Source organism: Chiloscyllium plagiosum, chromosome 16, assembly GCF_004010195.1.
Source record: "Chiloscyllium plagiosum isolate BGI_BamShark_2017 chromosome 16, ASM401019v2, whole genome shotgun sequence".
Classification (NCBI taxonomy): domain Eukaryota; kingdom Metazoa; phylum Chordata; class Chondrichthyes; order Orectolobiformes; family Hemiscylliidae; genus Chiloscyllium; species Chiloscyllium plagiosum.
Window position 1 is genome coordinate 3,785,871 of NC_057725.1, and position 21,402 is coordinate 3,807,272.

General features: G+C 42.1%; 1 protein-coding gene across 2 annotated transcripts in view; it reads right to left on the bottom strand.

Annotated features, from left to right (window-relative positions):
- Positions 1-5,133: 5,133 nt before the first annotated feature.
- Positions 5,134-21,402, bottom strand: part of nadsyn1 (NAD synthetase 1) — a 93,090-nt gene continuing 76,821 nt past the window's right edge. Inside the window, exons 16-21 of one of the 2 annotated variants that reach the window (XM_043705355.1) lie at positions 18,756-18,862; positions 12,511-12,642; positions 12,189-12,258; positions 10,482-10,610; positions 9,522-9,698; positions 5,134-5,580 (exon numbers count right to left, since the gene is read on the bottom strand). In XM_043705355.1, the coding sequence (XP_043561290.1) occupies positions 5,518-5,580; positions 9,522-9,698; positions 10,482-10,610; positions 12,189-12,258; positions 12,511-12,642; positions 18,756-18,862 (678 nt within the window). In that variant the 3' untranslated portion in view covers positions 5,134-5,517. Of the gene's footprint in view, positions 5,581-9,521; positions 9,699-10,481; positions 10,611-12,188; positions 12,259-12,510; positions 12,643-18,755; positions 18,863-21,402 lie in introns of those variants that run through there. The other variant, XM_043705356.1, reaches the window with a different exon arrangement.

The following is a 21,402-nucleotide window of genomic DNA, read 5'->3' on the forward strand; positions in this document are numbered from 1 at the left end:
ATCCAGAATCTGGTTTCCAGCATCTGCAGTCATTGTTTTTACCTCGTTGATTTTAACCCTACTGCGAATCCTCTTGCAAGGATGCCTGCCTTGAAGAAGTTTTCCTCCTCTCTCTACAAGAATCTCAGGGAGTCCCTCTCCCACTGCAACTCCCAGGTCATTTACTCTGCCCTGAAGCTCTTCAACCATGTGGTGAAACAAACTCGCTACCACAGCTACAGTTAATTTTTTTCAGTCAGCTGTCTTGTGAAATTTTCCTAATTTTAAAAGGACGGATCTAGTGGATTCTGTCCCCGAATAAGAAAATATTTGAAAGTTATCATTGTTTGCTCTTAAAGGGAGGAGCGGATGAGAGATCTCACCGTATGCATAATACATTGAGGCTCATACTAAGTAATTTGTTTCCTAATTGTAAACTAATAAGGGAAAGAAATATAAGATGCATAAATAAGTAAAATGTATGCATCAAAACTCAGTAGAAGTTTTGAGGAAGAAGTTAATAAGTTCTATTTTAAACCCATTGTAACAATCCTGCTGGTGTGTTGCAATATAATCCATGTTGCTTTTGAACTGGCCATAAAGGGAGGTTATCTGCTCGGATTTTCTTCAATTTCCCTTTACTTCCTCTCTTTGAAACGAGAGGATATGGCAGGGATTAACTATGTTTATCCTCTCTTTCCATTATTACATAAAAGTTACAAATTTTCAGATTGTGTTAACTGACATGAGGTTGATGTTACCCAAAGTTCCTACTTTTGTCACTAAATTAGACACACGACACACTGCTTTCGCAATGCACTGTTGAGGGGGAGCTAAGCAGCTCAGTTATTTTTAAAAAATGCAAACTCACCTAAATAAGGGAACTGTTTGTTTTTTTTTAAATGAGATGCAGATAATCTGATTGCATTCTTACTCCTGATATCCAATTTAACAAGTTAATGTAATGGAAGAATAACAGCCAGAGTTGGGTTCATTCATTGCACCATCAGAAGGCCACTTGTTTCTCGCCAGTTATAAAGTACCCCTCAGATGGCATGCCATCAGGAAGTGGAGCTTCTAAATACTGAATTTAAACAAAATCACCTTTTAGACTTCCTACCTAACTGACCATATCCAGTGTGTAGCCGAGACATCAGTCAATTCTCCTATATATATTGCAATCAACTTTCACAGTCTTTGGTCCTGCAAATACAGAACGTGGGGCACAAACATTTACCTATTTGTAAATATCTTTAATCAGCCTGTTCATCGATGTTATTATGCTCCTGTGGAGCAAGTAGGACTTGAACCCGGGTATTCTGACTCATAAAGAGGGACACTACGACTGCACCACAAGAAGCCGTTTTATTATTTGTAGTTGTTTTTTCTAACCAAACTATTCAGTGATGTTATTACGCATGTACGGAGCAGGCGGGACTTGAATGTGGGCTTTCCGGCTCAGAGGAAGGGACACTACCGCTACACCACAAGATCCCTTATTTGTATTATTTCTATTTTTCTATTGAATTATACAACACACATGAAGGCCATTTGGCCCATTATGCTTATGGCAGCTATCTGAAATACTTTTTCTTACAGGGTGCAATGAACTTCCGTCACACATTAATGGGGCTGGAAATCAAGGCCCACTGTTCCCGGAGTCATCACAAACATTAAATCAGCAAATTGTCCAACTTTCCCTTGTTGTCAGGTTCCAAGAATGTACACAGCAGATTTTACCATAAAGAAGAAATTCACTATTTATTGCAATCAAACAGTTTTAAAGCAATGACAGCAAAGCAACTTGAGTTGCTAAATTATAACTCTATAACTTAAACTTTTCAAAACTCTCACTCGCATACAAACTGACACTCCAAAAAATAATGCAAGACGTTGATACTGGGGGTAAGAAAGAAGAGGGTTGGTGGAGCAGTTCTGACGTCAGTCCCGAGTACAGGTGTCGACGAATTTCCTTTGATGAAAACGTTAGGTTTTGGACGAACGGACTCTCAATCTTTCATTCCCCAGTTGAAAATTCGGCCTTTCAATGTGTTGAAGGTAGCTTCTCCCTTTTCAAGACAAGAATGCGCAGAGACTTTTGCTTCCTTCTGCCTCCTCCCCCCAGGAAAAAAAAAGGGGAGAGAGAAACAAAGATTTAGGTGTTTTCTCTTCCATAGGCTGGGTCTTACTCTTGCTTTGTCCAAATACAAAGCTGTAGCCACTTGCCCAGGCATCAGATAACAAGATATTGTAATGCTGGGTACTCCGGACCAATAGTCCTTATTGGAAAACCAATCAGTCCCTGGGCGAAACTATCCTGGATACACCCCCACGGAGCAGAAATGTCTAGAATCCTCCTGCACTAAGTGAATAAGGTCACCTTGTAAATATAACACACAATGAGTTCTGGTAACCTTTTGTTTTTAAAAGCTGTAACATCTTTACTCACACTTTCCTTGGTTAAAAGCAGTATCTTTTCCCATTTTTAAGTCTACAGTCTAAAATGTAATTTTTAAATATTGTACACAAAGTTGCCTCCTAGACAATATTGATTTTAGTCAGTGATGATATCACCAAAGTGCCTTTGGTAATGGACACAAGTCCAGCACCCAGAGAATACACTGTGACCCTTATCACCCTCAGTGCTTTTTGCAAGTTTTGTTCAAAATGAATGAACACCAGCTCATTATCCAAAAGGGAATTAGGTGATAATCAGCAGTTGTGGGTCTTCATGGTGTTATGAAGATGAATTCTGTACCTTTAAGAGAGGGTGACTGCTGTTCTGAGAGGGGCTTGTAAGCTGTCATGTGATATGACTAGACGACAGTCAGTGTATGGGAAAACTGACAATATGTAACATTTGGCTGTGAAATGGACACTGGAGTTGGTTGCTGACAAAATTAAACTGGTTAAATTCAAATTTATGCCCCGAGATACTAAAACCCCATCAAGTTTGAATTTATTGTTTTGCCAACATCAAACCAGTGAGACAATCCGATGTTGGGGATATAAAAATGCAGGCATTTTGAAAACTGGAGATAGAGCAACTGCCATCGAGAGAGACCCAAGAAATTAGGAAACACTCTCTATCAAAAGTACCTCTTCATATGAAACATATTCACAGTAAAAAGGAAGACAACGACCCAGTGAGACTTTCAGCCAGAACAAGACATCCAAGACAACAGCTGCTGTGTGGTTTTGAAATTAATTTGATGTAATTTTAATAAGTGTTGTATTGGAACAGCATATTGTTATAGAGATGGAGGCAGGAAATAAACAGTTGAGAAAGGGAGGCTTAGAGTTGTGAATAATTGTTGTTTAATGTTCACTTTTAGAGTTGAAGAATAAATTGATATTATTTTCTTTAAATCGTAGAATTTGGGAGTTCTCGGTCACTCATACTTTAACAGATTACAAGGAGAGGTGAGCTTTTCTGGTTTAATTAACAGAGGGGTCCACTGCCATCTTGTAACAATGTTCTCTCAAATCAATGTTGATAACTAGTAACTTCACACCCACATAATGTCACTTCAACCCCTCCACCCAATGTTAACGTCTGTAAAGCAATAGTGAGTGATATTGAATAAGGCAGTACAGATCTTAGAGTGATGAGACTGATGACTTTAAAAACATCATTCTATTTTACAATTCAATTAGATTCAATGCAATGAAGAGTATGTGGCAATCTTACAACATTGACAATATTACACTCAGTTTACACTTTTTACAGTTTTTGGATTTAGCCTTGAACAGCTGAAACAGACACATTCACACATTTCAAAAGGTGTGGTGCTGAAAAAACACAGCCAGTCAGGCAGTATCTGAGGAGCAGGAGAGTCCAGCAGAAGCTCATGCTCAAAACGTCAACTTTCCTATTCCTCAGATGCTGCCTGACTGGATGTGCTTTTCCAGCACCACACTTTTTGACTAATTTCCAGCATCTGCAGTCCTCACTTTCTCCTATACTCATACATTTGAAGAGTTGTGAAGATTCTTTTTTGAAGTTTCCATTTATCAATTTGTATTCCACAGTAAAATACTTCAGTTTAAATATCCATCTGATGATCATTTCATAATGTTCATAAAGGCCAAGTTCCTTCCTAATTAAGTGCCACCATTTTATTGTGAAATCTGTGCTATGAATCTAAAATCTCTTTCTGTAATTGCTAACAATGATGAAATTCCCTTCTAAAACTGGCTCTCTCCTATTCTCGATTTAAAACTTATTTCGACCAAACTTTGTTCACCTATTTCATTATGTCCTTCCTTAGCTTGGTCTCAACTTGTTGAACTGTAAAATCTAGGAGAAAGTGAGGACTGCAGATGCTAGAGATAAGAGTCAAAGAGTGTGATGCTGGAAAAGCACAGCAGGTCTGTCAGGCAGCTCCTCGGATGTGCCTGACTGGCTGTGCTTTTCCAGCACCACACTCTTCGAAACAGTACACATCTCGACAGATTGTACAATGTTAAAGATGCTATTTGAATGCAGTTAATGTTGCTGTAGTGAAAGCATGTAGCTTTAGTCACCTTAGTTAAGGGGGTATAGTAATTCCCATAGAGGGAGTGGAAAGGTCGTCCACCAGATTAATTCACTGGATACTGGGACTGCTTATGAGGCAAGATGTGAAGAAACTGGCACTGTATTCTCTAAAGTTTCAAAGAATGATAGCTAACTAATTGAAACTTTTAATGTTCTTACAGAGCATAACCAGGTGGAGAGATAATATATTTCCCCTGGTTGGTGGCTCTCAGACAATGGGATGCAATTTCAGGATGAGGGGTATCACAGAATCCATACAATGTGGAAAGAGACCATTTGGCCCATAAAATCCATACCAATCCTCAGAAGAGCAACCCACCCTATCCCTGTCACCCTGCATTTCCCATGACTAATCTACCTGGCCTGCACATCCCTGGATGCTACGGGGCAATTTTACTATGGCCAATCCACCTAACCTGCATATCCTTAGACTGTGGGAGGAAACCTGAGCATCCAGCAGAAACCTGCACAGGCATGGCCTGGGGCGGGGGAACATGCAAACTCCACACAGTCACAATCACCAGAGGCTGGAATCAAACCCAGGTCCCGTGAGGCAACCACGCGAACCACTGAGCCACTGTACTGCCCAGTTGGCCATTTAAAAATCGAGATGAGCAGAAATTTGCTCACTCAGTGGTGAATCTTTGGAATGCTCTACTCCAAAGGACTTTGGAAGCTCAGTCATTGAGACTGTTGAAGACATAAAATGAATATGCTTCTGGAAGATAATGATGTGAAAGGGATATGGGAGATGGCGTTAGAAAGTGATATTGAGGTAGATGTCATGGTCTAGAATGGCAAGAAAGGCTCAATGGTCTGAACGGCTTTCTCGTGTTCCAAAGATGTTGAACAGGAGTATTATTTCTCAAGAATGGAAAGGATTTTCACTTTAGGCTTTATTGCTATACAGCTACAACAAAGTCTGTGGTTTGATTCTGTGGGAGCACACTTCTCTCCGTCCATTGTTGGCAATTGTGCTCAACACTGAGTTGTAAGATTCAGTCAAGCTCGTCACAAACAACATCGTTGGAACTTTCTTGATTGCTCTCGAGCTTTGAAACCTTGGAAAAAAAACGAAAGAAAAACGAAACAATAATGAAGGACTTTCATAACTTAATCAACAAAAGCACTTTAAATAGACAAGGTTAAGATAGGGGATGCATAGTGTAAATCAAAACTGTTACATTTAAAAGAATCATAATTGACAAGGAGACAACTTGCAAAGTTATGTGGAAAAAGCAGATTACCTATCGTGCCAAATAACACACATTTAATGAGCCAGTGCAGGCACAATGGGCCAAATGGCCTCCTTCTGTGCCTTAACACTTCTGTGATCATGTGAGGTTAGCTCACGAGACTGCACATTTGTTGTGATGTACAGAATTGGGGGAAATCAAGGTAAGTGAAGTATTTTATTTTGTGAAATATTAAACAGTACACCAGTTAGTTTCAGCCAAACACTGCACAGGTTTACAATATCCCCATTGTACTGGTGGTGCAAGTGGATGACACTTCAATGGATGGTGTGTGCTGGGATGGAAGTGGGGAGTTTGAAGTTGCTGAAATCAGTGTGTCGTCTGTATTGGAAATGTGAAAAGACATTTACAAAGACCAGCTACAAATATACAGAATAAGAGTTGGAAGAGAATCAGTGTACGGTGAAACCTGTAGATGTTTCACAACATGGCACTGAAACTAGTACAGAAGGACGCTTTCTTTAAATATAGAAGTACCAATAATAAACTATTTTAATTGGAGATGATTTATCCTGACCGAGGAGCACAGTCGAATCAGTGGATCAACTTTATCTTCACCTTGCGAAATTAATGCATTAGACTATTGCAGGTTCAATAAAACTCAAACTCAAATAGAAATGAGTACTCGTTGGCACTATGGATCTATCTACACACATGGACTGCAGCGGTTTAAGAAGGTAGCTCACCACCACATCCTGAAGGCTAACTAGGGATGGACAATTGTTCTGACCAACCAGTGATGCCCACATCTCATTAATAAATCTTTAAAATGAAGCTTAACCTAATGAAGAGTCATCTAGATTTGAAATGTTAGCATGCTCTCACTCTCCATGGATGCTGTCCAACCCACTGTGATCTCCAGCATTTGTTGTTTTCAGCACAGATTCCAGCATCGATAGTAACTTGCTCCAACTTTAAAATTAAATTGTTCACCAACAAAGGTACAAGTACAAGGAAAGATAGCCCAAGTGAAAGGGAACGTTTTCAGCATTTAGTTGAAGGTGAAGTTTGAGCCAAGGCAGCCGAACATCATATTCATCTGCCCACTGCGGCCAGATTAGTAATGTGCAACCTCTCGCTCTCCAACACAAAGATAGGATCAAGAATGCAAAACAGGGAATCAGGTAACAAATGGAGCAGACTCTCCACCTCAGACAAGCTGCGGTTCTGCAATGGCAATATCCCAGGACTAGATACCATTATATCATCCAGCCTTTCCTATCTAATTAATTAATTGTTAAAAGTTTGGGAGAAGATTTGGGTGCTCGTTGTGGTTCTGTTCGCCGAGCTGGGAATTTGTGTTGCAGACGTTTCGTCCCCTGTCTAGGTGACATCCTCAGTGCTTGGGAGCCTCCTGTGAAGCGCTTCTGTGATCTTTCCTCCGGCATTTATAGTGGTTTGAATCTGCCGCTTCTGGTTGTCAGTTCCAGCTGTCCACTGCAGTGGCCGGTATATTGGGTCCAGGTCAATGTGCTTGTGTTTGTTGATAGAATCTGTGGATGAGTGCCATGCCTCTAGGAATTCCCTGGCTGTAGTCGAACTCATGTTGCTTGTCATCTGAGTGTGTGGCTACTAAGGATAGCTGGTTGTGTCGTTTTGTGGCGAGTTGGTGTTTGTGGATGCAGATCGTTAGCTGTCTTCCTGTTTGTCCTATGTAGTGTTTTGTGCAGCCTTTGCATGGGATTTTGTACACTACATTGGTTTTGTAGTGTACAAATGCTGGGTGTTCAGAAATGGGTGTGCCATTGATTTGTTCATATCAAATGGGCTCACCCATCTCTGGACTCATAGCAGAAGTGGTAATGCAAAGGTTAGAACAGTCTTACTGCAAATTCAACCCAAACTCTGGGTCAGATATGTGGATGACACCTTTGTAATCGTTAAAACCACAGAGATAGAAAACACACACCGGATCATCAACGTCACACTCACAGGATTCCGATTCACTAGAGAGGAAGCAAAGGACAGCCAACACCCATGCCTAGGCATGATGGTACAGAGGACGCTGAACGGAGACATCACCGCATATGGTATACAGGGACGACACACACACACACACACACCACACACACACACACACACCAAGTCCTAAACTACAAAAGCAACCAGCCCAACACACACAAAAGAAGTTGCATCAAGACACTGTTCAAAAGGGCCACAACACACTGCAGTACACCAGAACTGCAAAAAGAGGAAGAAGAACACCTATACAATGTATTCGCCAAAAACGGATACCCCCGCAATTTCATCAACAGATGCCGAAGGAAAAGACAATGGAATGAGGATATGCCACAACCCAAAGGACGAGCCACATTGCCATACATCAAAAACATTTCTGAACACTCAGCCAGCCTACTGCGACCACTAGGACTCATTACAGCACACAAACCAACAGCCACTCTCAGACAACAACTCACCAAGATAAAGGACCCGATACCCAGCATGAGCAAAACCAATGTAGTGTACAAAATCCCATGCAAGGACTGCACAAAACACTACATAGGACAAACAGGAAGACAGCTAACGATCCATATCCATGAACACCAACTAGCCACGAAACGACACGACCAGCTATCCTTAGTAGCCACACACGCAGATGACAAGCAACATGAGTTCAACTGGGACAACAGTACTATTATCGGACAAGCCAAACAGTGAACAGCCAGGGAATTCCTAGAGGCATGGCACTCATCCACAGATTCAATCAATAAGCACATTGACCTGGACCCAATATACCGGCCACTGCAGCGGACAGCTGGAACTGACAACCGGAAGCGGCAGAGACAAACCACTATAAATGCCGGAGGAAAGATCACAGAAGCGCTTCACAGGAGGCCCCCAAGCACTGAGGATGTCACCTAGACAGGGGACGAAACATCTGCAATACAAATTCCCAGCTCGGCGAACATAACCACAACAATTAATTGTTAGTTAATTAGCAAATTATTTCAGTTGTGTTTTTTCAGTCATGCTGCCAATGATGTTGTTTTGCCTGCAGTGCCATCATTTGTCACATTTCATTACATAACAATGTTGATGCATAAAGAGCCATTCAGCCCACTGAATAGCCAGCTCAAATGATAGATCACAGACCAACTGTGATCTAACTCCTCATCTCATGGGTCAATAGTTTTAAATTAACAAAGGTCTCGCTTCAATCAAAAATTTCTGATTCATACAGCAGCCAATGTCAGGGAGGTGATGGCTTAGTGGTATTACTGCTGGACTCAATGGTCTGGGGACCCAAGTTTGTATCCCGCTAGGGCAGATGGTGGCATTTTAATTTCAGTTTTAGATTAGATTAGATTACATTACATTACAGTGTGGAAACAGGCCCTTTGGCCCAACAAGTCCACAGCGACCTGCCGAAGCGCAACCCACTCATACCCCTACATTTACCCCTTACCTAACATTATGGACAATTTAGCATGGCCAGTTCACCTGACCTTTTGTATTGAATTGAAGAGTCTAAGGAAGATCATGAATCATTGTCAGAAAAACACATCTGGTTCACTAATGCTCTTTAGGGAAGGAAACTGCTATCCTGACTTGGTCTGGCCTAGACGTGACTCCAGACCCACAGCAATGTGATTAGCTCTGAAGGGCCCTCTGGGCAATTAGAGATGGGCAATAAATGCTGGTCTAGCCACGAATGAATAAATAATAAATCAAAATAGTCCAAGAGCCAAACCAAATAACTTGGATTTTCCAACTAGATTGCAGGCCACTGGATCCTTAAGCCTTACCTGGTTATCAATACACTTGAACTGCCAAGACCAACTAGCATTGTACAGGAATGGTCGAAGATCAAACCGATTGTCATCAGGACTATAATTTTCTGCATGGTACGCAGGGGTCAGTGTCGTCATCTTGTGCCGGTTAATCGAGTACATCTGGAAGAAATGTTTCACTTTCTCAGCCACCTGGAGATGAATCAGAAATGAAAATTCACTTCAAGTGAATGATATTCTCTTCAGTGCTCTTTCACGTTTGGGTTTAGTTTAACAATTGTGTGTGGATTGACTTTACAGAGAAAATCTATTTACATTTGGTCATGGTGTGTTAAATCCCATGCTGACTCAACAGCTTCAAGTCAATAAATAATAGATTTTCAGTTCAGTCAGACAATAGTGTGAAATGCTAGATTTACAGCTCCAAACTGAATTCTTAGAAAGGTACAGTCGAAGTTTTATCTAACATAATTTTAGTTGGATAGATAAGAGACTGGGATTTCTCAACACATTTTTCAAATTTATTTGGGGATATTATGCAGATTAATCATCCAAGTCTAAATAACTGTCAGCTTCTGTATAAATATCGTCTGACTAATTCAGAAAATAATTCTGAAAGATAATTGCAATCAACTTCACACATACATTTAGAGAAAATGAAATGGGTAAGACAGAAGATTTGGTCGTATTACACATTACCAAAGAAAATAAAAATGTTCCATTTGAAAGAAAGGTCACTGACCTCAAACCACAAAATCTATTTTCTCTCCACAGGTTCTACCAGACTTACTGAGATTTTCTGGCAATTGTTGCTCGTGTTTCATTTCGCCAGCATTTGCATATCTATGTTTTATTAAACACACAACTATTGGTTTGATGAATATAGTGCAGACTTTACTCAAAACATTTCCTGATACTTTTCCTGGCTATTTTTTTATTTCTAATTAACATATTGCAAACCTACTATTATATTACCTGCCTTGGGGTACAGATACTTTTCCACATGTAGAGCAATTTGCAGAACATACTGTAAGGTCCACACTTTGCAATCTTTCTTAGCTTCCCAAAGACAGACAGTTCCGTGTAGGTCATTCCCATATCAGCCTGCACAGAAATGAATGTTACATTGAAGCATGTGTATCACATTGAAATGGAATCCAACTGGTCTTAAAATTATTGTTGAAAAGATTCAAGTTGTTGAATCTTCCTGCACGCATTAAGAACGATGCAAAATACCAAATTTTAGACAACCACAACACTTACAGGGCTGTGGGAACAGACAAATCCAGAGCAGGAGTTCTACCACTCAAAAAAAAATTCACAGCTGATTGGATTATAGCCCTTCCTGTCCGTCAACTTTCAACTTCACGCATACCAAGAAACTATCCAGCTCTGCCTTAAAATATTCAAAGAATCTGCCTGCACCAGATTTTGAGACAGTAACAGTTCCAAAGATTCATGATCTCAGAGGAAACAAAACTTCTCCACATCTGTCTAAATTGGGCCACCTCTTATTTTGCAGCAGCTCTAGACTCCTCCCACAAGAGGAGAGATCCTCTTGAAACCCACTCTGTTCAGATCCCTGAGGATAGAGTCTTAGAGTCCTACTGCACGGAAACAGGCCCTTTGGTCCAAACTGGTCCATGCCGACCAAAACGTCCATCCACGCTAACCCAGTTTCCCTGCACTCGGTCCATAGATTTCTAAACCTTTCCTAACCATGTATTTGTCCAAATGCCTTTTAAATGTTGTTAATGTACCCGCCTCAACCACTTCCACTGGCAGCTCATTCCATATCCATACCACCGTCTGTGTAACTGATGCGTTTTAGTCCTTGATTCCCCAATCCTGGGAAAAAGAATGAGTGCATTCACCATAGCCATGCCTCTCATGATCTTATGCACCTCTAAGACTCCCCCCACTCAATCTCCTAAGCTCTGAAGAAAAAAGTCCTAGCTTATCCAACCTCACCCTCTAACTCAGACCATTGAGTCCTGGCAACATCCTTGTAAATTTCTTCTGCACTCTTACTCCAAGTGTGGCCTCACCAACGTCTGTATAACTCCCAACTTCTTTACTCAGTGCCCTGACTAATGAAGGCGAGTGTGCCAAAAGCCTCCTTTACTGCCCTGTCTACCTATGACTCCACTTTCAGAGAACTGTGCACCTGAACTCCAAGGTCCCTCTGTTCCACTACACTCCTTAAGGGCCTACCATTCACCACAAAACTTGATTTGACTTTCCAAAATGCAAGACCTCACACTTATCCATATTAAACCCCATTTACCATTTCTCAGCCCACATCCCCAGCTGATCAAGGTGCTGCTGTAATTTCTGACAACCTTCCTCACTGTCCACTATACCTCCTTTTTGACTGTTATCTGCAAACAAACTAGTCATGCCTTGTACATTCTCATCCAAATCATTGATATAGATAACAGTGATGTTTCAATTAAGTCACTCAAGCGGAGGGGAATAAGACTCAACAGATAGCTCTTATAAAGGGCCAGCATGGTGCAGTGGGCCAAATGGCCCCTTTGTGTAATGGATTATTCTATGATATTGCAGTTGCTGTGTTGCTCACACTCTCTGATTGGAATAAAATTTCATGTTGTTTCACTAAAGTCAAGGCAACAGCGAATTACAAAACAAGTCAGAAATCTTAAAACTAGTAAGAAGTACCTCATCAGTTTGAGATGTCTGTCCCTCTGAAAGTGGCTCCAGTTCAGCTGTTGGTGGCGCAGACATAATGCTGCAACAGGACAACACCAGTGATTCCTCAATATTAAATCAACTGCACAAGAATCAAAACATCTCTCCCGTCACTTCCTTAGACCTGAAGCAGCCTTAATCTAGATTTCCGTTCTGGAGAATGTTTCGGGTCCAATGACCATCAACTCTGCTTTCCCTCCATAGGATCTGCCAGACCTGCTGAGTTTCTCCAGCTCTTCAGTTTCTGTTCCAAACGTAAACATGAACTGAAACTCTTGCAACATCAACTTACCTTCTCAGTGCGGTGAGTTGGAAGTTTTCAATACAGTACTGTATAAAGCTCCTTAAATCGGTCTTACTGATGCCACCAATTGGGTTGATGTCAGCACTGGAGCAATCGTATTTGGTCAGGTATCCGCAAAGGCTGAAAATAAAAATAATAATCCGTTTCTTCAGGTTAGGAACTCTGTCATCAACACAAATTCAAACTCAGGAAGACCTCTTTACAGGAAACATTTAAGGACCCTGGCCATCTCCAAACCTCTCCTGAACCGGGAGGGAGTGCCTGAAGTTTTATGTTTGGATTTCCAGCCACACGTTTATTCATATTCAGCATGCACCAGATTTGTTGTCATGACTGCTCAAAGAGGCAGCTTTTCCTTGTCCAACTGCTAAGAGGAAATGCTTTAGTTGCAGAGAGTGTTCGGACTACAAAAAAAAAAGAGTTTGGTTGCAGATGAAGCGAATGCTGTGACTAATTCCAGCCTCTCTAACATTCAAGCCCACATTGACAGGTTTGCATTAACTAACTGTTATTAATCATCCCATTCGAGGCAGTTTTACTCCAGTACCGTGTGAAACTTCACCAGTACATCACTCAATTGCTTAACCGCAAGAACAATCTGTGTTTAAATAAACTGTCACTTTGCGTTTTTAAATCTTCAGTTAGGTTTTATTAATTCGGAGTTTCCCATGTGGAGTCATGAGCTCAGAGGCAGCAGTCACTGTCATGGGTCTCTGACCGAGTTATAACAGGTGTGTTCCCACGATAACAAGGCCCCGCACACTCAGTCACCCACCTATCTCGGTCTCATTCCTTACTCAGGGGGATCATGACAATTCTCAAGGTCTTGAAATTGGGCAGACTGGGAAAAAATTTGGGAAGCACTATATTAATTATTTTAACATTTAACAAATAAATACCAGAACACACGAATTAGGAGGAGGCCTTTCAGCCAGTTGAGCATGTTCTGCCCTTCAACAAGATTATGGCTAATCTGTCAAATCCACTTTCCTGTCTCCCCATAATCCTCATCCAATAAAAACTTCAAATAAATTCGAGGCAGAGTTGCAACAACCCTCCCTCCACCACTCACGAGGGAAGAGAATTCCAGAGATTAATAACAGTTGGATTTAAAACAAAAAAAACTTTCCTCATCTCAAAACTTGATTGCGACACCAGGTTAGTGCCCAGTTTTATTTGAAATCACAAGCTTTCAAAGTGCTGCTCCTTCATCACATGAAAGCTTGCAATTTCAAATAAACCTGTTGGGACTATCACCTGGTGTCATGTAACCTTGTCCACCCCAGTCCAACACCAGCACCTCCACACCATGCCTAATTTTTAAACTCCAGGGGAAACATCCACTCAGCATCTACCCTGCTGAGTCCCACAGGATCTTAAAATGTTTCATTCTTCTAAACTCCAATCAGCAAAAGCCTAACTAGTTTGTTTCTTCGTAAGGCAGGCCCTCATCCCAGGAGTGAGTTGTGTAAACCTTCTCTGAAGAGGTACTCATGTGACCATATTCTTAAGTAAGGAGACTATGACAGTACTGTGCCTTTAAGAGATACATGTTCTGTCCTGTTTCTCTTGCAGTGAGCTGTTGTCACCCTGGTGCTGAGGTGTCTGCACCTGCGAAGCAGACTAAATAGCTTTGGTTTTTTTGTTTTAAATTCAACAAAAGCATTTGCCAGGGGTGGGTGGGATCAGACTCATGCCGAACCAAGGGACTTTGCAGTTTGCTGGCTGTTGGAGTTAATAGGCAGATCTCTCTCTCTCTCTCTCTCTCTGCTGCTAGTGAAGACTTAGACAGAAAATTAGTTTTATACTGCCCCTTAGAAATAGAAGAGGCTGACTGTTTCTTTTAGCATTTCTTTCTACTGGACTGGAGAAAGATAGCATGGGAGAATAAAATCATTTTGATAACCTACCTTTGCCAAGGGTGTTTATGCGATGCTGCTTGTATTGGGACCTGATTTGGAGACACCGGTGTTGGACTGGGGTGTACAAAATTTTTAAAAATCACACAACACCAGGTTATAGTCCAACAGGGTTATTTGGAAGCACTAGCTTTCAGAGCGCTGCTCCTTCATCAGGTGATTGTGGAGAATAAGGTTGTAAGACATAGAATTTATAGCAAAGGGTTACAGTGTGATGTAACTGAAATTATATATTGAAAAGAACTGGATTGTTTGTTAAGTCTCTCATCTTTTAGAATGAACATGTTGGTTTCAGTTCTTTTACATGTAAATCGCAAAACTTTTTTTTTAAAAAGTTACATTCAAGTGAACTTTAACAATTGGTGTCATGTCAGCTCAGATAGCGTATTGAAGGTGTTAACTCCCTGTGAGGCTGACATTCCTGATGAAGGACTCCTGCCCGAAACATTGATTCTCCTGCTCCTCAGATGCTGCCTGACCTGCTGTGATTTTCCAGCACCACTCTAATCTAGACTCTAATCTCCAGCATCTGCAGTCCTCACTTTCACCTGAACACAACTATTTGTAATTTCAGCAATTGTTTTGTCAGGTGTCCATGGGATGTGGGCATCACTGGCTAGGGCAGTATTTATTGCCTATCCCTAAACACCCAGAGGGCACTTGAGAGTATTACAATCCCAGTTAATATTAGCACTGCACGAGGCAAATTGTAGACTGAAATCTAGCCTGGAGATCACCTGTTTGACTTAAAGTAAAACTGAAAGGTTCGCTTTCTATAGTTTTGGGTTTTACCCCCAAGCCTACAAAAAGAACCTAGTCCTAAAATTCTAACAGAAAACTTGAGGCACAATTTTTCACCCTGCTTAGTCCCAAGGTAGACCGCAAGGTAAAGAAATCCCATTGTTGCTGGAAACTAGCTCTCACAAATGGTTATTTGAAACAAACATCGGTGACGACTGAAGCAGGGTAATTATTATTCCCTTCAGACACACAGGAAAATCTTTGTGTCACTAATTCAAAACCCAAACAAGAATGGTATTAAAATACATAAAAATCACAAATAATCAACCACCTAGCTACAGGTCTGGAGTCACATGTAGGCTAGATCAGGTAAGGCATGGCTGTTTCTTTCCCTAGTGGGCATTAGATTTATTTTTTAAAAGCCCAATCAGGTTATTAATTTTATTCCAGTTTTTTAAAAAATTATTGAATTCAAATTTCACCATCTTCAATGGTGGGATATGAACCAATGTCTCCAAAGAATTAGCCTGGGGTCTTACATTACCAGACTGGTTCCTGTGATGGCAGGACTGACGTACGAAGAGACACTGAATCAATTTGGACTATATTCACAAGAGTTTACAAGAATGAGGGGAACCTCAGAAAACGGCAAAATTCTTATAGGACTCGACAGGGTAAACGTAGGAAGGGTATGCTTTCCTCTATTGGACAGAGCATTGCAGATAGGAGTTGGGAGGTCATGTTGTGGCTATACAGGACATTGGTTAGGACACTTTTGGAATATTGCGTGCAATTCTGGTCTCCTTCCAATGTTGTGAAACTTGAAAGGGTTCAGAAAAGATTTACAAGGATATTGCCAGGGTTGGAGGATTTGGGAGAGGTTGAATAGTCTGGGGCTGTTTTCCCCGGAGCATCGGAGGCTGGGAAGTGACCTTATTGGGGTTTATAAAATCATGTAGGGCATGGATAGCTTAAATAGACAACGTCTTTTTTCAGGGTAGGGGAGTCCAGAACGAGAGGTCGCAGTCTAAGGATGCAAAGCCCTTTAGGGCTGAGTTGAGGAGAAATGTCTTCAGCCAGAGAGAGTGGTTAGCCAGTAGAATTGTCTACCACAGAAAGCAGTTGAGGCAAAAACATTGAATTTTGTCAAGAAGTCTAATATAGTTCTTCGGAGTAAAGGGATCAAAGGGTGTCAGGAGAAAGCAGGAACTTGGGACTGAGTTGATCAGCCATGACATTAGGGAATGGCAGAGCAGACTCAAAGGGCTGAATGGCCTACTCCTATTTTGGAATGTTTATTATTACTACATACATCTGCCCCATAACTGACCTCGATTCTACTCAGCCTCATTGTCATCGTCCTCTAAGTTAACCTCAGAGTCTGCCCCTGCCTCCGTGAATGATTGCCGAAACCCCTGAACTCCTTTAGTTCTCTGCCTACATCTCACCTCCCAATCTCCATAAGGGGGACGTCATCCAGCCCTCATTGCCAACTCGTGTTGAGCCCCATTCTCCCATCACTCTTGCTACTGTTGGACATTATGGCTCAGTATCTCTCCCTTGCCCAAGCTTCAATAAAACTTTAACCTTCCAAATATCTCAATGTTCACAATTCTCTGTAACAAACTGCACGGTCGGCAGGATCTCTGGGAGCTTAGGACACATAAAAGAGGTTACACATGGTCAGAGGGTTGGAGAGTACGTTTACAAGCCACCCTTAGATTGGACCATTGGCGAGACGAGTTTCCACCTCAGTTTGAAAAGGGTCCAAACCAAACTGTCTGTGTCTGTGTCTGTGTCTGTGTCTGTGTCTGTGTGTCTGTGTCTGTGTCTGTGTCTGTGTCTGTGTCTGTGTCTGTGTCTGTGGTGTCTGTGTCTGTGGTGTCTGTGTCTGTGTCTGTGTCTGTGTGTGCGCGAGCTCATGTTCCAAGTGTGAATGAGGAAGGAGAAAATACAACAATACAGCACAGGAACCGACCCTTCAGCCCACCAAGCCTGTGCTGATTCTTATTTAGACCCGCTACTTATTGCCGATATGTGCTTTTTATCCCTCTGTTCGCCGCCCCTTCATAGGTTTATCAAGATAGGCCCTAAACGTTGTTAAACGTGCCTGTTTCCACCACCTTCACTGGCAGTGCGTTCCACGCACTCAGTGAAAAATATTCCCCCTCCCTCACCTTGAACCTGTGCCCTCTGGTGGTTGACCTTTCCACCCTGGGAAAACGGCTGACTATCCACCCTATCTACACTTCTCAAACGTTTGTAGAGCTCTCTCAGGTTGCCCCTGAGCCTCTGTCTTTCAAGTGAAAACAGAGTTTACCCAGCCTCTCCTCACAAGTAAATCCCTCCAGACCAGATGACATCCTGGTCAACCTTCTCTGCACCCTCTCCATGGGTCCTTCTGATAGTGTGGTGATCAGAACTGCAAGACAATACCAAGGGCTACAGGCAGCCAATGAATACTGATGTGACTAAACAAAAAAAAAAGCTGCTTAATGTGGGAGGGGTCAAGGGCAGGACAGTGCTGCACAAAAAGGGACTTATCTGTAGGCTGCAGAAAATTCAGACTGTACCCTATCAATAGACAGTTAAGCTGCAAGTGGTGCACGGTAAGCATTTAAGGACAGTACAGATGCAGAATCCACAGAGATTCCTGGACATCTCTCAGGTAGACTCTCCAGATGGATGGCCTATCCATCTGAGGGGATCTTGTGTTCGACCAAGTGGAGGGAGTAGTCTGGGACAATTGCAGATGCTGGAGATTAAAGTCGAGAGTGTGGTGCTGGAAAAGCACAGCAGGTCAGGTAGCATCAGAGGAACAGGAAAATCGACGTTTTGGGCAAAAGCCCTTTATCAGGGACAAATGTAGGTCAATAAGTTACATATTGGCTTTACAATTGTTAATGGGATAACTGATTACATTTTACAATTGAATAAACTTTCAAATGATTGAATTTTAGTGTCCTTATTGCAGCTAACTCAAATTGACGCGATCACAGGAAGTTTGGCTTGTTTAGGTTTTGATGGTTTCAGCTTCCTCTGGTAGAATACAGCAACTATAACATTTCCTCCTGTGTCTTTCCACTGCAGAAATAGGGAATAAAGCTTTGACAACTCAAAACATTTCAGATTCCTGAGAGGTGGTTCAAAGTCTCCACCACACCTTCAGCCACTAAGGCTACCAGCTCTGCAAGCCCCTGCATCCCTTTGCTCCTTTGAGCTACCTCATTGGCAAAGTTTCTCATCATCTTCCCTGTATTTCTTTATATGGCTTCGGGGTCAAACTCTGTTGGCAAATGGTGCAGTGAAGTGCTTTGGGGTGTTTTACAAGGTTTAAAAAAGGTCCTTTACAACCACAAGTACATCTTGAATAATTTCACTTGCAGCAAGTTGCAAATTGTGGGACAAGTTGATTTCTTACGAGACTTACAGAGAGACTCTACAGGGAGTTCACACTCAACTACAGTGAGCTGCTGGTCACCTTAGGAAAAAGTACAAATTCACAGAAAGCAAGTCATTTTGACAAAACTACAACTAAAGCCACGATTTTGCAAAATGGACAGGTGAGCTCACCTCTCATCTACATTGGCTGATCCAAGAACCAATGAGCTTCCAGGTTTTCCAGAAGTCCATAAACATAACTGAGCAAAGAGATATGCGATGACCATGCGAATTCTTGCCTGGAGAAGGCAAACACAAGAAAGCAAAATTCATGACTGAAGCTCTAAATGCTGGAAATTTCTTACTCCAAGAGTACAGCTAATATTAAAATTAAAATCCCAAATTTAAGAACAGGGAACTCCATTTAGTATAAAGCCCAACCTCTCATCATTAAAGAGCAGCAAACAGCTTTGCCAGAAGACAACTCCTTTCATGAGTAAAATGGCTGTGGTTTGAAAGATGGTCCCTCGCGGTCAGGGAGATATGATCTCCAGATGAATGATCAGTCAGGCAAGAGTGTCGAACTTCAGCTTAGCAATATCAATGGCAATGCTAGGCCATCTCCCTAACACATGTCCCACTCTCACACCAATTCTTCAATCAGTAACAAACCAACAGCCCTACGGCTGAGGTGACAAGTTTCATTGTGTCAGAACTGTTGTGACTCACTCTTGTGATGCCATGCCACAAGGCTATAGGCCAAAGGGCTGGAAAATGGGATTATAATAGTTAGATGGATGTTTTTGACTGGCAGATTCAATGGGCCAATGTGGCGTACACTTCTATGACCCTATGGCAGGGGGCTGTGTATCTACACTGGGAAAAGCAGACAGACATTAAATCCTGGAACTCTGTTGCACAAAGAAATAGCAGGATTTCACCAATGGTGGAGTATGCTATCCCTAGTCTGTGACTCCCTGGGGAGAAAGAGGAAGAGAGCTCCCAAAACTTCTCATTTTGCCTAATTTTCAATTCTTTCTCAACACCACCAGTGCCTCAATCCAGGTGGCGTTCTGGAGGGCGTGGTGACATCACACATCCACTGGTTATATCTGTGCCAGCACAGGGGCATGAAGATCTTTCCTCCACTTTCCGTCTCACTCTCCTTGATTCTGCCTGTGAGACTGTGGTACTGCTGATGGAATTCTCTCTTTTGGTTATATATTCGCAACTGAATCTGCTGTGAACCCCCATGGGGTTGGGTGGGGTGGGTGTGGGTGCAGGCAATACATTTAAAGAGAGCATTAAAATAATCTCACAATACATCTCAGCAGTAATGTACACCAGTGATAAGGTAGTTCATAATAGCTGACTGCATCAAAGGAGACACAGTTTTGTGGATCAATAAGTGACAAGAAGTCTGAAATCTAATGTTTTGGCAGAAGCTTAAACAGTCAAGCATCAGGAACAAGGAAATCAGGAAACCAGTTAAAGTCAACCAGCTGCTCTAAAGCCAGGCGAGGGGGGTATTAAACAGTGGGAATAGTTGTTCCATTTGTTTGTTTTTCACTGAAGCATAAGCTCCTGCAAGTATCATCTTAGAAGGATCCCAATTCAACAAACATTAAACAGCCTGAGCTAATGTGATGATGTCCTTTATAACTGTCACTTTCTAAAACATACCGACTTGAACACCGCTGCAATTTTGCCTTCTGGGAACGTCAGCAGGTCCAACCCTTTACAGGAGTGGTGCAAAGTGTTCACTAACTCTGGCAGGAAACATGCTGGCTCATTTTAAAGATGTACATTTTAGTGTAAAGCAGACAGTGAGGGAAAATTAGCGGGCGGCATGGTGGCTCAGTGCCTCACAGCACCAGGGACCCAGGTTTGATTCCCACCTCGGGCGACTGCCTGTGCGGAGTGTGAGTTTCCTCTGGGTGCTCCAGTTTCCTTCCATGATCCAAAGATGTACTGGTCAGGTGAATTGGCCATGCGAAATTGCCCATACTTTTCAGGGATGTGTAGGTTAGGTGCATTAGTCCAGGGAAAATATAGGGGAATGGGAGTGAGTGGGTTACTCCTCGGACGGGTGGTGTGGACGAGTTGGGCCGAAGGGCCGGTTTCCATTTAGGGCCGGGGAGGGGGATCTTGAATTCTACTTAAACTAGATTTCAATAAACACATTAAAAAGCAGGACTGAAGATACTGGAAATCTGAAATAAAAATATTAATAGCTGGAAACATCTGCAGAAAAGCAACGAAAGTTAATATTTCAGGTCAAAGAATAGAGTCATAGAGATGTACAGCATGGAAACAGACCCTTCGGTCCAACCCGTCCATGCCGACCAGATATCCCAACCCTAATCTAGTCCCACCTACCAGCACCCGGCCCATATCCCTCCAAACCCTTCCTACTCATATACCCATCCAAATGCCTCTTAAATATTGCAATTGAACCAGCCTCCACCACATTGTCAGGCAGCTCATTCCATATATGTACCATCCTCTGTGTGAAAAAGTTACCCCTTAGGTCTCTTTTATATCTTTCCTAAACCCATGCCCTCTAGCTCTGGACTCCCCCACCCCAGGGAAAAGACTTTGCCTATTTATCCTATCCATGCCTCTCAATTTTGTAAACCTCTATAAAGTCACCCCTCAGCCTCCGACGCTCCAGGGAAAACAGCCCCAGCCTGTTCAGCCTCTCCCTGTAGCTCAGATCCTCCAACCCTGGCAACATCCTTGTGAATCTATTCTGAACCCTTTCAAGTTTCACGACATCTTTCCAATAGGAAGGAGACCAGAATTGCACGCAATATTCCAACAGTGGCCTAACCAATGT